This window comes from Quercus lobata, chromosome 7 (assembly GCF_001633185.2).
Source record: "Quercus lobata isolate SW786 chromosome 7, ValleyOak3.0 Primary Assembly, whole genome shotgun sequence".
In the NCBI taxonomy this organism is placed as follows: domain Eukaryota; kingdom Viridiplantae; phylum Streptophyta; class Magnoliopsida; order Fagales; family Fagaceae; genus Quercus; species Quercus lobata.
In genome coordinates this window covers 28,880,871-28,894,289 of record NC_044910.1, presented here as the reverse complement: position 1 = coordinate 28,894,289, position 13,419 = coordinate 28,880,871, and the positions used below count along the sequence as shown (strand labels likewise).

At 41.7% G+C, this 13,419-nt stretch overlaps 2 protein-coding genes across 2 annotated transcripts; both read right to left on the bottom strand.

The window, feature by feature from the left end:
• Window positions 1-1,798: 1,798 nt before the first annotated feature.
• On the bottom strand, window positions 1,799-2,383 carry LOC115951852. Its single transcript, XM_031068983.1, has one exon. It carries the CDS (start codon window positions 2,381-2,383, stop codon window positions 1,799-1,801), a length of 585 nt encoding a protein of 194 aa, XP_030924843.1.
• A 444-nt stretch (window positions 2,384-2,827) lies between these two features.
• LOC115951851 lies at window positions 2,828-3,427 on the bottom strand. Its single transcript, XM_031068982.1, has one exon. It carries the CDS (start codon window positions 3,425-3,427, stop codon window positions 2,828-2,830), a length of 600 nt encoding a protein of 199 aa, XP_030924842.1.
• Between the last annotated feature and the right edge of the window lie 9,992 nt (window positions 3,428-13,419).

Genomic DNA, 13,419 nt, shown 5'->3' with positions numbered 1-13,419 from the left:
AGAACATGTTCACGGATTTTCCACCCAATTTCTGGATCATTGACATTCCTTCTAATAATGCCTCATACTCTGCTTCGTTATTCGTGGCCGAGAAACCAAGCCTTAACGATTTTTCGATGGTGATACCTTCGGGGGAGACCAGAACGAGCCCTACACCTGAGCCCTTTTGGTTAGCTGTGCCATCGATGTGTGCTTTCCACCAATTGGGCTCTTGCTGAGTGATTGCGCTTATCAGTTTCCCGTCAGGGCTTAGTGATCCTCCCCCTCCTTCTAGTGTGGGCTCCGCAAATTCGGCTACTAGATCTGCGAGGACCTGACCCTTCACAGCAGTGCGAGGCATGTACCTAATGTCAAAGGCGCCCAGGATCATTCCCCATTTTGCAATTCTACCCGTGTAGTCGGCGCTTTGGAGAATGGACTTTAGTGGAAGCTGGGTTAGTACAACCACAGTATGTGCCTGGAAATAGTGGGGGAGCTTTCGCGTGGCTTGTACGATTGCCAAGACGGCCTTTTCGAGGGGGAGGTAGCGGATCTCTGCCTTGTGCAGCGATTTTCTTACGTAGTAGACGGGCTGTTGCGTGCTATTGTCTTCTCGGATTAGCACTAAGTTTACTGCATGAAAGGCCACAGCAATATAGGCGAATAGCACCTCGTCGGCTTCGGGACTGGACATAATTGGTGGTCGGGTGAGGTACTCCTTAAGCTGTTAGAAAGCTAAAGCACACTCCTCGGTCCACTCGAAGCCCTTCCACTTGTTTAAGAGGAGGAAGAAAGGTCTGCATCTGTCCGCTGAGCGGGAAATGAAACGATTTAAAGCAGCGATCATGCTGGTGAGCTTTTGGACCTCTTTGGGATTCCGAGGGGGCTGCAGGCTATGGATAACTCTAATTTGGTCAGGGTTAACTTTGATGCCTCTGTGGGTCACCATGTAACCTAAGAATTTCCCTGATCCCACCCCAAATGAACACTTGGACGCGTTGAGTCGCAGCTTGTACTTTCTCAGAATTTGAAAGATGTCGCCGAGGTCTCTGACATGTTTGGCCACTACTTTGCTTTTTACCACCATGTCGTCTATATAAACTTCAATGCTCTTACCCATCTGTTGTTCAAACATCCTGGTCATCATCCTTTGGTAGGTCGATCCGGCATTCTTTAAGCCAAAGGGCATCACCTTATAATGATAATTTCCGATGGGGGTGACAAAAGTAGTTTTTTCTTGGTCCTCAGCAGCCAGGGGTATCTGATGGTAGCCCTGGAAGGCATCCAAAAAACTCATTCAGGGGTGTCCGACGGTCGAATCCCCCAATCGGTCTATCCGCAGCATGGGGAAGGGATCCTTCGGGCAGGCCTTGTTTAGGTCCGTGAAATTTACGCAGACCCGCCATTTCCCATTCTTCTTTTTTACCACGACTGTGTTGGCTAACCATTCGGGGTAGAATACTTCCTTGATAGCCCCCGCTTTCTTCAATTTTATGATCTCCTCTCTCACGGCGTCTGCATGTTCTTTTGACGATCGCCGAGGAGGCTGCTTCTTAGGTGTTACAACCGGACTAACATTAAGGCGATGGCAAATGAAATTTGGGTCAACCCCAGGGGCCTCATAGGCGTCCCAAGCGAATACGTCCACATTTTGTCTCAGAAAATCAATCAGTATCGCCTTCTCTTGGGGCGGTAACTTCGAGCCGACCTGAAAAAACTTCTCTGGGTCTGATCCAACAAGTATTTTCTCTAGATCCTCGCAGCTCACCTCCATTGTGGGTCCTCCACTACCCGAGGCTCGGACCGGTGTCGTTAATTGCTATAAGCCCTTCTCGGCTGAGGTGGAGGGCTCACTGTTTGGTCGTCGTGAGATTGCTGACACGATGCATTGCCGGGCCATCACCTGATTCCCTATTATTTCTTTCACTCGACCTCCTGACGGATACTTCACTTTTTGGTGTAAGGTTGACGACACAGCCCCTAGTGCATGAAGCCACGGGCGGGCCACGATGGCTGTGTAGGGGGAGTACGCATCTACCACAATGAAGTTCACTTCCACCACGTCTGAGTCTGTTTGTACAGGCAGCCTGATCATGCCTTTCAGGGTAACTGTTTTTCCTTCAAAACTAACCAAAGAGGAGTCGTATGCCGACAGGTCCTCTGGCTTCAGGTTCAATCCTTTATACAAGTCGGGATACATTACTTCCACGGCGCTGCCTTGGTCAACTAGCACCCTCTTCACGTCATAACCCCCAATTCTGAGCGTGACGACTAGGGCGTCGTCGTGGGGTTGAAGGGTTCCCAGTTTGTCCTCATCCGAGAATCCGATTAAGGGCGTGAGACTCGCTCGAGCCCTTTTAGATTCCCTGTCATCGGCTTCAGGCAGGAGCCTGCCCACTGACATTACTCTGAGAGGATTGGATTCGGTCCTTCCAGGTGCGGCGAGAATGATATTTATCGTGCCAATGGGTAGCATCAATGCGCTTTACCTGATTTCGATATTTGATTGTTCCTGCCATCCCACAGGGTGATGTAATAGATGTCTCAACTTCCCCTCTCGGACTAGCCGGTCCAAGTGGTTTTTCAGATTTCTACAATCATCGGTGAGGTGACCCATCTCTTGGTGGTACGCGCAATACAGATTTTGGTTACGTTTCGAGGGGTCACCTGTCATCCTGCTTGGCCATTGAAAGAATGGTTCGCACTTCACCTTCTCTAGGATCTTGTGTAATGGTTCTCGGAACACAGCATGGACTGCCTGTGTCCCAGTGGATCCAGACTGTTCCGCGTAGTCTCTTCTCGGCCTGTTACTGCTGTTAAAGCGGTCCGACCTGAAGTCTCTCCTCTCCTAAGGGACAACCTTCGCTTTGCCCTTCCCCGTCTGCTGGTCCTCCTCGACCCTTTTGTACTTGTCAATTCTATCCATGAGTTGACGCACACTAGTGACCGGCTTCCCAGTCAGGGATTTTCTTAAACCGTGTTCTGTCGGTAGGCCCCTTTTGAATGTGCTAATGGCAACGTCGTCGTAGTTTCCCTCTATCTCATTGTACATTTCCCAGTACTTGTCTGAATAGGCCTTCAGTGTCTCTCCTTCTCGCATGGACAGGGATAGGAGGGATTCCAGGGGCCGAGGGACTCTGCTGCTGGTAATGAAACGGGAGCCAAAGGCCTGTGTCAGCTGCTTAAAGGAATTTATGGAATTTGGCTTAAGGCCATCAAACCATCTTATCGCCATAGGTCCCAAGCTGGATGGAAACACCTTGCACATCAACGCCTCGTCCTTGGAATGGACGGCCATCCTCTGATTAAACTGACTTACATGCTCTACTGGGTCTGTCCGACCATTGTATATGGCAAAGGTTGGTTGATGGAACCGCCGAGGAAGTTCTGCTTCCTCTATTCTGCGCGTGAAAGGCGACTGGAAGATGCGGTCCAGGGCCTTACTCATGGCATCGTTAGCCAGGCCTTGGTATGGCGGGCTCTTGTGGCCGCGTTTACGAGGCTGCTCTTCCTCATAGGAAAAAGTCTCGCTTGGAGGGGTTCTTGATCTTCGCCTGTATTCATCGTCCTCATCACTGCTGGTGTCCAAACCGGGTGAAGGACGCTTTCGCTGCACTCGACGTAGCTTCTTCTTCAAGTCATCAATTTCTTGCTATAAAGCCTTTCGATCGTTTCGCTTATGGGATGCATGGCCTTTCTCTTTTGAGCGGCTTCTGCTCGTGTGGGAGGTGTTCACACTGCCTTCTCGCTGCTTGTCTTGATCTTTCTCCCGTACGAGATTCAAAAAGTTGTCCTGCCGTTGGGAATCTGCACGTCCGGTTTGGCGCGGACCTGATCCTTCCATCTCTAATGGTTTCACTTGTCGAGACACAAGTTCTTCCCACAGACGACACCAATTGTAGGGTCAGTTTTTAAGGCCCAAGCCCAGCAAGTAGGTGACTCTGGCCCAAAGAACCCTATACAATGAATTTGTAGAGAGCGGGTTACAGAACTAGGACTCAACGAAGTGAATGTTAATTAATTTTAAGCCATGCAGCGGTTGAACGTAAGAATATCTCCTTTATCTCCACTGGATGTTCGGTCCGAGGAAATGTGTGGGTGCACCTATGTTCCTGATTAAAGGATATAGTCTTACTCTCTTTCTTCTGGCTTTTTCTGATCCCTTCTTCATAGGGATTTCCTTCTCTTATATAGACTCCTTAAAGTAATAAGAGCCCTACATTTGTTGATTATCTGGACCTTCACTTGAGTGCCTATCCTATCGGACATCCACCCTACCTTTCTGTGAGTTGCAGTGGCCAAGGTAATACTGTTCGCCTATCCTCTCCACATTAATGTGGCCAGAAAAGTAGTTTCCTTGCATTTAATGCAGCAGTTGGGGTCTCCCCCTGAACATCCTATGCTTTCGTTCTTCTCCCTGTTTTGTGAAGCTCATCCTTACTACCAATATTTGTTTGGAATGACTCCTCATTATGGATAGGGTGCATGTTGGGTCCATATTTGGCACGTCTGAGGAGACATTCCTCCTCGGACATCTTTTTTAAATAAGTTTGGACTTATTAGGGTTAGGCTGGAAGTTGTTTTGGCGACCCATTTTCTCCTTGGCTGTAGCTGGACTCTGTGTAGGGCCCAAGGCCCGTTGTTTGACTTGGGAATTTTACCCTTACAAATATATATATATATATATATATATGTGTATGTATGTATGTATGTATGTATATCTTATGCATTTATCTATACTATATATAAGAGGATTCTCCTATTTCATTTAAAATATGGTCATAAATGTTAAATAACAAATTTCATTTTGAATTCAAAAAAAGAATTCCTAAAATTTAGGATTTTTTTCCCTTCACGTTCAAAAAAGAAATTACAGTTACTGTTTATCTCTAAAGTTTATTCTTTTTATATGTTTGAAAAAATAAAGAGATATATTTCTAAATAATAATAGAAGCAAATTATTAACCTTTACTCAAAAAAATAGAAGGGCCTCTAAACATGCACATGAGCACATGCTCAGAGGCTAGTTATATATAAGAGGATTCCCTTCTTTCAACTGGACTTTTATGTGGTTTAAAAATACCCTCATTAATGGAGGGTAACTTTTTTTTTTTAGGGGGAATGAAGGGTAACTTCATTTAGAAATATGGTAATAAATGTCAAATAATAAATTTCATTTTGAATTAAAAAAGAGAATTCCTAAAATTTAGGATTTTTTTTACTTCACGTTCAAAAAAGAAATTATAATTACTACTTATCTCTAAAATTTATTATTTTTATTTGTTTGAAAAAAAAAATATATATATATATATATATTTCTAAATTATAATAAATACAAATTATTAACATTTACTTAAAAAAATAGAAGATTTTCTGAGTACGCGCGTGCTTAAAGGCTAGTTCTTACTTCTTATTAACCCGGTAACATTAACTTTTTTTTTTTCTTTTTTTGAGAGAGATAACATTTACTTCTAAAAAAAAAAGGCTGATAACATTAGGTTCACGTACAAAGTATACAATACAAATTAGAAAACTCCAGTAAACATTAAAAAATTAGCAGGGGGAAGTTTTAGAGAATCTTCCATTTGAAGTTTGAACGCCACATTTTTTTTTCCCCTAAGAAACAAGATGAAACACTTCATTAAATTCTTGAAAACAATGTTACATGGCTTCCTTAGTTTAAACATCAGCAATACAATGGGGATAATCTTTCGATCCATACACTTTCTGGTCCAAGGGTGTAGCTCTATGTGCCAATCTATGAGCCTATTTATTAGCATGCCTTCTCACATGCAAGAATTCCGAGCAATGCTACTACATGCACAAAAATTTTGACACCAATTAAGTTGGCAAGCTTGTACTAGTTTTTATTTATTTATACCTACAAGGCCACAATTGACATCATTTTTTTTTTTGGCGAATATGCACTTTTGGTCCCTACATTTTGGGCCTTGTTACAATTTGGTCCCTAAATTAATTTAGGTCCTAGGTCAGTCCCTGATTTTAAAAAATCGTTTTTAAAATAGTCCCTACCGTCAACCCAATAACAAAAAATGCTGAGGTGGCAAACAGCATGTCCTACTTGCTGACATGGCACTGACATAGATATTAAAATATTATTAAAAAAAACTTATTTGGCATTTTTGAAATGCCACGTCAGATTTAAATTAATAAAAAATTAAAACAAAATCCAGGTCAGAAATTTTAAAATAAATAAATAAATAAACATTAATTTAATAAATACATTAAAACAAAATAAATTAATTGAATGTCTTTTTTTTTTTTTTAATTCCTTTCAGTATTTTTTCTAAAGTTCTTGTTCTTTGTGTTCTTCCCCATAATCAATCTCCAGAGCATCTTATCAGAAAAACCCCAAACCCAGATCTCAACCAAACCCCAAACCAGATCTCAACCAGACCCCAAATCCATATCTCCACAAACACAGCACACGCCACCCGACTCACCACCCTAACCGACTCCACTGCCACCGTTGAGAGAGCTATTTTTGGATTCTCCAGGAAACCCAAAAACTCAGTGGCTCCAAACCTAAAAGCTCGACTGCTTCAAGAAACCCAGAAACTCAAAAACTCCAAAAAACCCAAAAACTCAGTTTCTCCAGGATTCGGATTCTCTAGGAAAGCCAAAAACTCGGTTTAAATTAAAAAAAAAAAAAAAAAACTTTTTCAGTTTAAATCTGGGTTTCGTTTGGATCTGTGATTGACCGAAGCTGCAGCGGTGTTGGCGTTTTGTTTGGGTCATCTTGCTTCAACGGAATCATCAATTGATTGAGTTGTGGTGGTGGTGGCATGGCCATGGGTCTTCGTCGCATATGGGTTGCGGGTTGTGGGTTAGGTGTGTTATGGGTTTTGTGGCTGAGGTTTCTGCTAGGTTGTGGCGCGTTGGTGGCCCGATGGTTGTGGCGTGATGGTGGGTTGTGGTAGCATGGAGGCTGTAAGCTATGGGTTTTGCTGTAGATCGGTGGTTATGGCAGAGGATTTGGGTGGAGGTGGTTTGCTTCGATGTGTTTGTGTGGGTAGGGATGAGTTTATTGTTTTCTCCGATGGGTTTGTGTGGGTAAGAATGGGTTTGTTATTTTGGATTTGTGGTGGGTGATTTGGATTTGTGGCAGATTCTAGTGGATTTGTGGCTATTACTTTTCCCAATTATCCCAAAACTTAGATTTAAGATTAAAAAAAAAAAATAGATTTAATTTTTTTTTTTGGATAGGAGCTCAATTTTTTAAACTAAAAAAGCCTTTTTTTTTCTTCTTAATTTAATTAAATTAATGTTTATTTATTTATTTATTTTAAAATTTATGACCTGAATTTTTGTTTTAATTTTTTATTAATTTAAATCTGACGTGGCATTTCAAAAATGCCAAATAAGTTTTTTTTTTAATAATATTTTAATATCCACGTCAGCGCCATGTCAGCAAGTAGGACACGCCGTTTGCCACCTCAACTTTTTCCGTAACTGGGTTGACGGTAAGGACTATTTTAAAAACGATTTTAAAAAGTTAGGAACTGACCTAGGACCTAAATCAATTTAGGAACCAAATTGTAACAAGGCCCAAAATGTAGGGACCAAAAATGCATTTTCACCTTTTTTTTTATTAATTATTATCAATTCACATCAACATGTGTCAATTCCCAATTATCCACACCTTTTGTGGTTGCCTTTGCATCCTCTATGACTGGGCCGACTGAAGCCAAGCACTCCTCATTGAGCCAGTTTGGATAAAATGTTTTAAAGAGTGCATTTTTATAAAAACAGTGATTTTAAAATGTGTTTTTGGAAAACATGATTCTGAAAATCACAGTTAAATGTTTGGCAAAACTAATGAAAAAGTGTTTCTATTAATTGAAGTATATATATCTTAGTTAAAACTACTATTTCGAGTACAAATGATCAAATTAAAAATTGGTTGAAATGCAAACTGTATTCTCTAAATTTGATTGAAATTCATTTCATTTCTCTAACTTTACTTTCGTTTAATTGAGTTTTCTAAGTTTCAAATTTATTCAATTCAAACATTTTGTTCAATTTTATAATTAAAAAAAAAAAAACTGCCATTAAAAAATATTTTTCTCACATGAAAAAAATCTATAAAATTAATAAAAATATTTTGAGATTAAATTCTATAAGGACGTGGTGTAAAACCCATGTTTTACCCCTCCAATCCCAACATGCCACATCATCTTAGCACATGTTTAAGAATAAACACAATCACACTCAATCAATTCTAATACCCATATATAAATCCAACCAAATTGGGAATCTATCGAGATTTTATTAAGTGTCGTAGGATGTATTGAATTTTAATAAATTTTAAGTAAAATACTGATGTGGCAATCACTTATTGGATGGTGTAAAACATAGGTTTTACACCCCATCCTTATAGAATTTAATCTCAAATATTTTATAGGTTTTTTTATGTGAGATTTTTTTTTTTCAAAAAATCATTTTTATTAGTTAATTGCTTGCTTAATGGAAATTTTTAAACGGAATTGGACGAAAGACCTTAATTGAATAAATTCAAAACTTAAAAAATTCAATTAAATAAAGTTAGAGAACTCAAATGAATTTCAATTGAATTCGAAAGTCCAAATGTACAATTTACATTTTAGCCTTTAATATTTTTGTCACTGCACAATGCAAGGATCACATCTTGTATTCATTCATTTATTTTTATATACAGTGTGCGTTTGGCTCAGCTTAAAAAATCAACTTATTTTACTATTTAGCTTATTTTTGCTACTATTTATGGGCCACCCTACACTTTTTGATACTATTCCTAGACTCCACTGTACTATTTCAGCTAATTTTTACCTTTATCTATAGTATTTTCAGCAAAAAGTTTTCAGTTTCAGCAAAATAAGCGGATCCAAACAAACCCATAATCTTCATCTTTTTCCAACAACTTTCTCTTACTTTTCTCTACTCTCAAAGCTAGATCTAAAAGAAGAAACCAGTGTGTCCAATAGCAGATGCAGAGGAAACCGATTATGCTGAGATTTTTGTAGCAAATGTGGAGAAAGAGGGCCAACACTTGAAACCAGTAGTAAGCATATCTGCATATGGCACAGGAGAAACAACTAATGAGAAGAACAGAGGAGAAGATTGTGAGAGTGCCCTTTTCGTGACACTCAGGCCCAAGGATCCCGGGCCTAAATGAAAAGGAGGATTTGGTGGACCGGGCCTTGACTCACCGCAGCTAACGAGCTGTTTAAGAATCAAGTGGGATGCAGAAAATACTCCTGACAATATAAAAAAAAATGACAAACAAGGATATCGAAGAGTGCCAAAAATTAACAAGGTAAATTCAGAAGGAAAGAAACAGGATTAGCAAAGCGATAAAAATTAGTGCTGTGGGGATCTTGGGAAATATGAAGCAATATTTCATTAATACATTATCTGTTTGATTACAGAAAGCTCACTAGGACGTGATACAAGGTTCAATCAAGCTCAAAAATTGCAGTCTTGAATGGCTATTTCAGCCTTCAAAACTTACAAAGTTTGATTCTCGTTGAATCCGAGTATGTGCAATAGTGGCTTTTACAGGATACCGGGAAGCAATACTTGTTTTTCCCTTAGTATTTTCCTTTCTGCACAGATTTTCTGATAGTTTTTTCTGGAGAATTTCTTCTTTCTTGTGTTTCTTTTTTTTTTTTTCTTTCGCCCCTCCCTCTTCACAACCCATCCCCTCCTTTTATAATGGAGTTTTTTGGTCTTCCCGGGGAACCGTTGGTTCCCCTGTTTTGCTCTTTTGCAAACAGAGCATGTCCTGTTCCCATCGTCTCGGTAACTCCCTTTTCCGTTTTTTCTCATTCTTTCCTTCTTTCAGCTCTGATTCTTTTGAAAGTTCCTGGTTGGCCATCTTCTTTGGGACGTGCTGAGGTATGCCCTTCTCGGCATCCCCATTTTTGGCATCTTCCACTTTTCCCTTTTTTTCCTATTTGGGCGGAATCCTGTTCTGTCATTTTGAAAGTTGTTTGTTATCATTCTTCTTCCCTGTCCTGGTTCCCCGAGGCCTTTTCTGTCTGTGCCATGAGAGGTCGCTAGCGCTTTTTTTTTTGTTTTTGTTTCTTGTTTTCTTCTTCTGTCTTTTTCCATCGAGCTGTCCCAGTCTTCCTTTTTTTTCTTTGTGCCTGAAGGGATCCGCGCCTATTGATGGTTCCTGAGGCTCCTTGCTTCTCATCCTTTGCCGTGGTCCTCTCTTTCTTTTGGATGCTTCTCTCTTTTTTTCTGGGCTTCAGGATCCTCTGGGCCTTTCTCTTATTCCCTCATGGGTCTCCTGTATCTACTACTTTGGGCTTAGCTTGAATTTTTCTTTTGGGCTTGACTTATTCTTTTTGGGCTTATTTCACTATGACCCTTTTTAGACCTCAACATTTAGCCCCCCGAGCTCGTGGGTTGCCTGAAGCCCACGCGTGAGTGATTTAGGTTTCCTAAAATTTTCGTGGGATCCCCTTTTTCTCAACTTCTACTGGGTTCCTTTCCTTTTTACTTGGGATCCCAGACCTTTTCTGCTGCTTTTGGTCACCTCCTTTTTGCATGTCGTGTTCCTTTATAATTATTACTTTTTGCAGCTTCCTCTTTACACGGGACGTGGCAGTTGAGTATTTGAGGTAAAACTCTTCTACCCACTTTTCTCGTTTCCCGTTACTTCTCATTAATAACCGCTGATTAATCCCTTCTTCAAATTAAATTTTTGCAACTGGCGCGTCTTTCCATAAACTGTTTTCCCCAACTGCTACTTGCGCCTTTATTGTAGCCGTTTCATCTTATCACTTTGCTTCTCTGAGTTTTTTTTTTTTTCATTCTTTGAGTTTCTCTTTCTTTTTCTCTTCTTCTCTGTTACTCCGATCTTCCCCCTTTTCGCACTTTCAATCTCCTTTCTTCTCATTGTACGTGTTGTTCCAATGGCTTCTTCCTCTTCCCGAAAGAGGAGAGAGCGTACCCCCAGTCCTTCTGAGGGTGAAGGTTCTTCTGGTTCTGCTCTGAGCGATTCTCATGAGGTTACCGAACGTCCGGCCTTCCCTTTACGGGATCCTTGGTATTCTCCCAGTTTATTTTTCCCTCATATATCTCATGGTGAGGCTCCTCCATCCCCTCATGTTTGGATGTTCTCTGGTCAAGCGGGTTTCGCTGGTTCCGCCCAGGTTCCTGACCCTAGAGAGATTTTTGATCTTCAGATTAGACGAGGAATTCGAGAGGCGGTTCCTATTTTCTTTGATTTTGTTCTGGGAAAGATTCAGGGCTGGCCTATATGGGTAGACAAGGAACTGTCCGATGCTGAGTTTGTAGGTCGTTTGAAGCGCGCCGATATCCTAAAGGCAGTGCTATTTCCAGAAACCTTGAGGGCTTCAGAGACGCCAAAGGGCTCAGGCATCTGGTACGTCGTTGGTGCCTTTCCCTTCATACTTTTTTCTTTTCTGCTGGTGAATTGACGATCACCTTGGAAGATGTGGTTAATAATTTCCTCCTCCCGGTGTTTGGTGAAGAGAGCCCCTTTGATATTAACCTTTCTGGTGAGGATCTCGTGGTAGAAGATAAATTGTTTGGTCATTTTGGTGGTCGCGCTGCCTCTTCTGGTGGTAAGCCGGCTAGGATGGGGAGATGGGTGATGACCCTCTCTCATGAGAAAGATAAGGAAGTAAGGTGGGCCGGTTTTCTGGCTTTTTGGCTTAGTAAGTTCTTGTTTAGTGAGTTCCCTGGGTACGAAGTTAAGTCTTCCTTTTTTCCGTTGGCAATCAAGTTGGCTCGAGGTACCCAGTATCCTTTGGCCCCTCTGTTTTTGGGTCATGTTTACTCTCAATTGGACCAGCTTCATGGAGATGAGACTGAGGGCGATTCTTGTTATGTGATCACTTCATCTCTTCACTGTGCTATTCTTCAGATTTTCATGTGGGACCGTTCTGCAGCTACTTTGGCCAAGTGCAGGAATTTGAAATTTGTGAAGGACAAGTTCCAAGGATCCCTCGACATAGTGAAGGGTCTTTGTGGCAATTCTATCGATGCCTTTCCCATCATCTTTCGTTGGATTAGCTTGGAAGGTGGTGGCCTCAATCTTGTGGAGTTATTTGACCAAGCAGGGAGCTTACATTGGAGATCCCCTCGTGAGTTTGGCCCTGGCTTTGCGTGTAATTCTGTGTTGTCTTCTTTTTTATCTTCTACAGGTAATACCTTTGATTTGCGTCGTGGTGATGAGGGCAGTCTAGCTTATCTTGCCTGCATTAGCCCCTCTTGGCTTCCTGTGCCTTCTTCAAGTGGCCCAAAATATACTCATTATTCAGCACATCGGGTGCTCCGACAGTTTGGTTTTGATCAGGACATTCCTCCAGTTTTTAAGGACGTGGTGCCGTCTCTTCCTTCTTTGGATCCTTTCCTAAGGCTGCAGGCCTTTTCTTATTGGTCACGGAGGAGCCCCCAATTTGCAGTGCCTAGCTCCCAGAGAGGAGTCTTTGCTTCTAGTGGCTATACCAGTTATTGGAGAAGAGTACAAAAGTCTTTTGTTGACTATGTTGGCTCTGGTACAGTTCAGAAGCCCCGAATCCTAGCATTGTTTCTGCTCCGACATCCAATAGACGTTTATCCCTTCCTACTGCTGGGATTGTTTCTGCTGCTGCAAGCAGCAAGACTGGGTTTGCAGAGTGGCATGCCTCCAGGGGAGGTTGGGTGACTTATGGACAGGATTTTCCTGAGACTTGGCTGGGTGATAGTCTCATCATTGGCGCTTCCTCTGGAGTGCCCATCAAGAAAGGTGCAATGGAGACAATAAGTGCCGCCACTGCTCCGAGTAAAGGTAAGGATGTCAGGCCGAAGAAAATGAAAGCTATTCATGTTGATGAAAGTACAGGGGGTGTGGAGATAGGTTCTGAGGCGAAAAGAAGAAAAACTGGGAAATCTCAAGCACACTTGGCATCTCAGGAAGGCAAGGATGTCAGGGAACCTTTGGTTTCAAGGACCCAGAAGAAGACCAAGGTAGAGTCTTCTTTTTCCCAGGTTCCTGTGACTGCTTCAGTCCATGGTTCTTTAGGATCCTCTGGTTTGGTATCCCAACCTCCTTTAGGACCCTCTGGGCGTACTCGTAGTAAGCAAAAGACTTCCAGAGAATCTGTAGAGAGAGAGAGAAGGGCAAGACTTCTTTCCTTCTTCTCTTTTTTTTTTTTTTACCTGTTCACCTTGTTGCACTTATTTCTATTTCACTGACGAGTGGTGATTTCCTTTGCAATCCAAGCGCAAGTCTGATCACAAGAAGGGTAAAAGCCAATCTTCTAGTGACGACGTGGTATGTGTGTTCCCCCTTTTTTTTTTTTTGTTCTCTCCCTTTTGTTCTGACATTGTGTTGTTAGCATTTCCCGCTGTTGTGTTTTTTTTTTTTTTACTTGGCACTGCCTTTTCCTCTTCTTCTTCCTTTAGGTGGAGGTATCCCCTCCT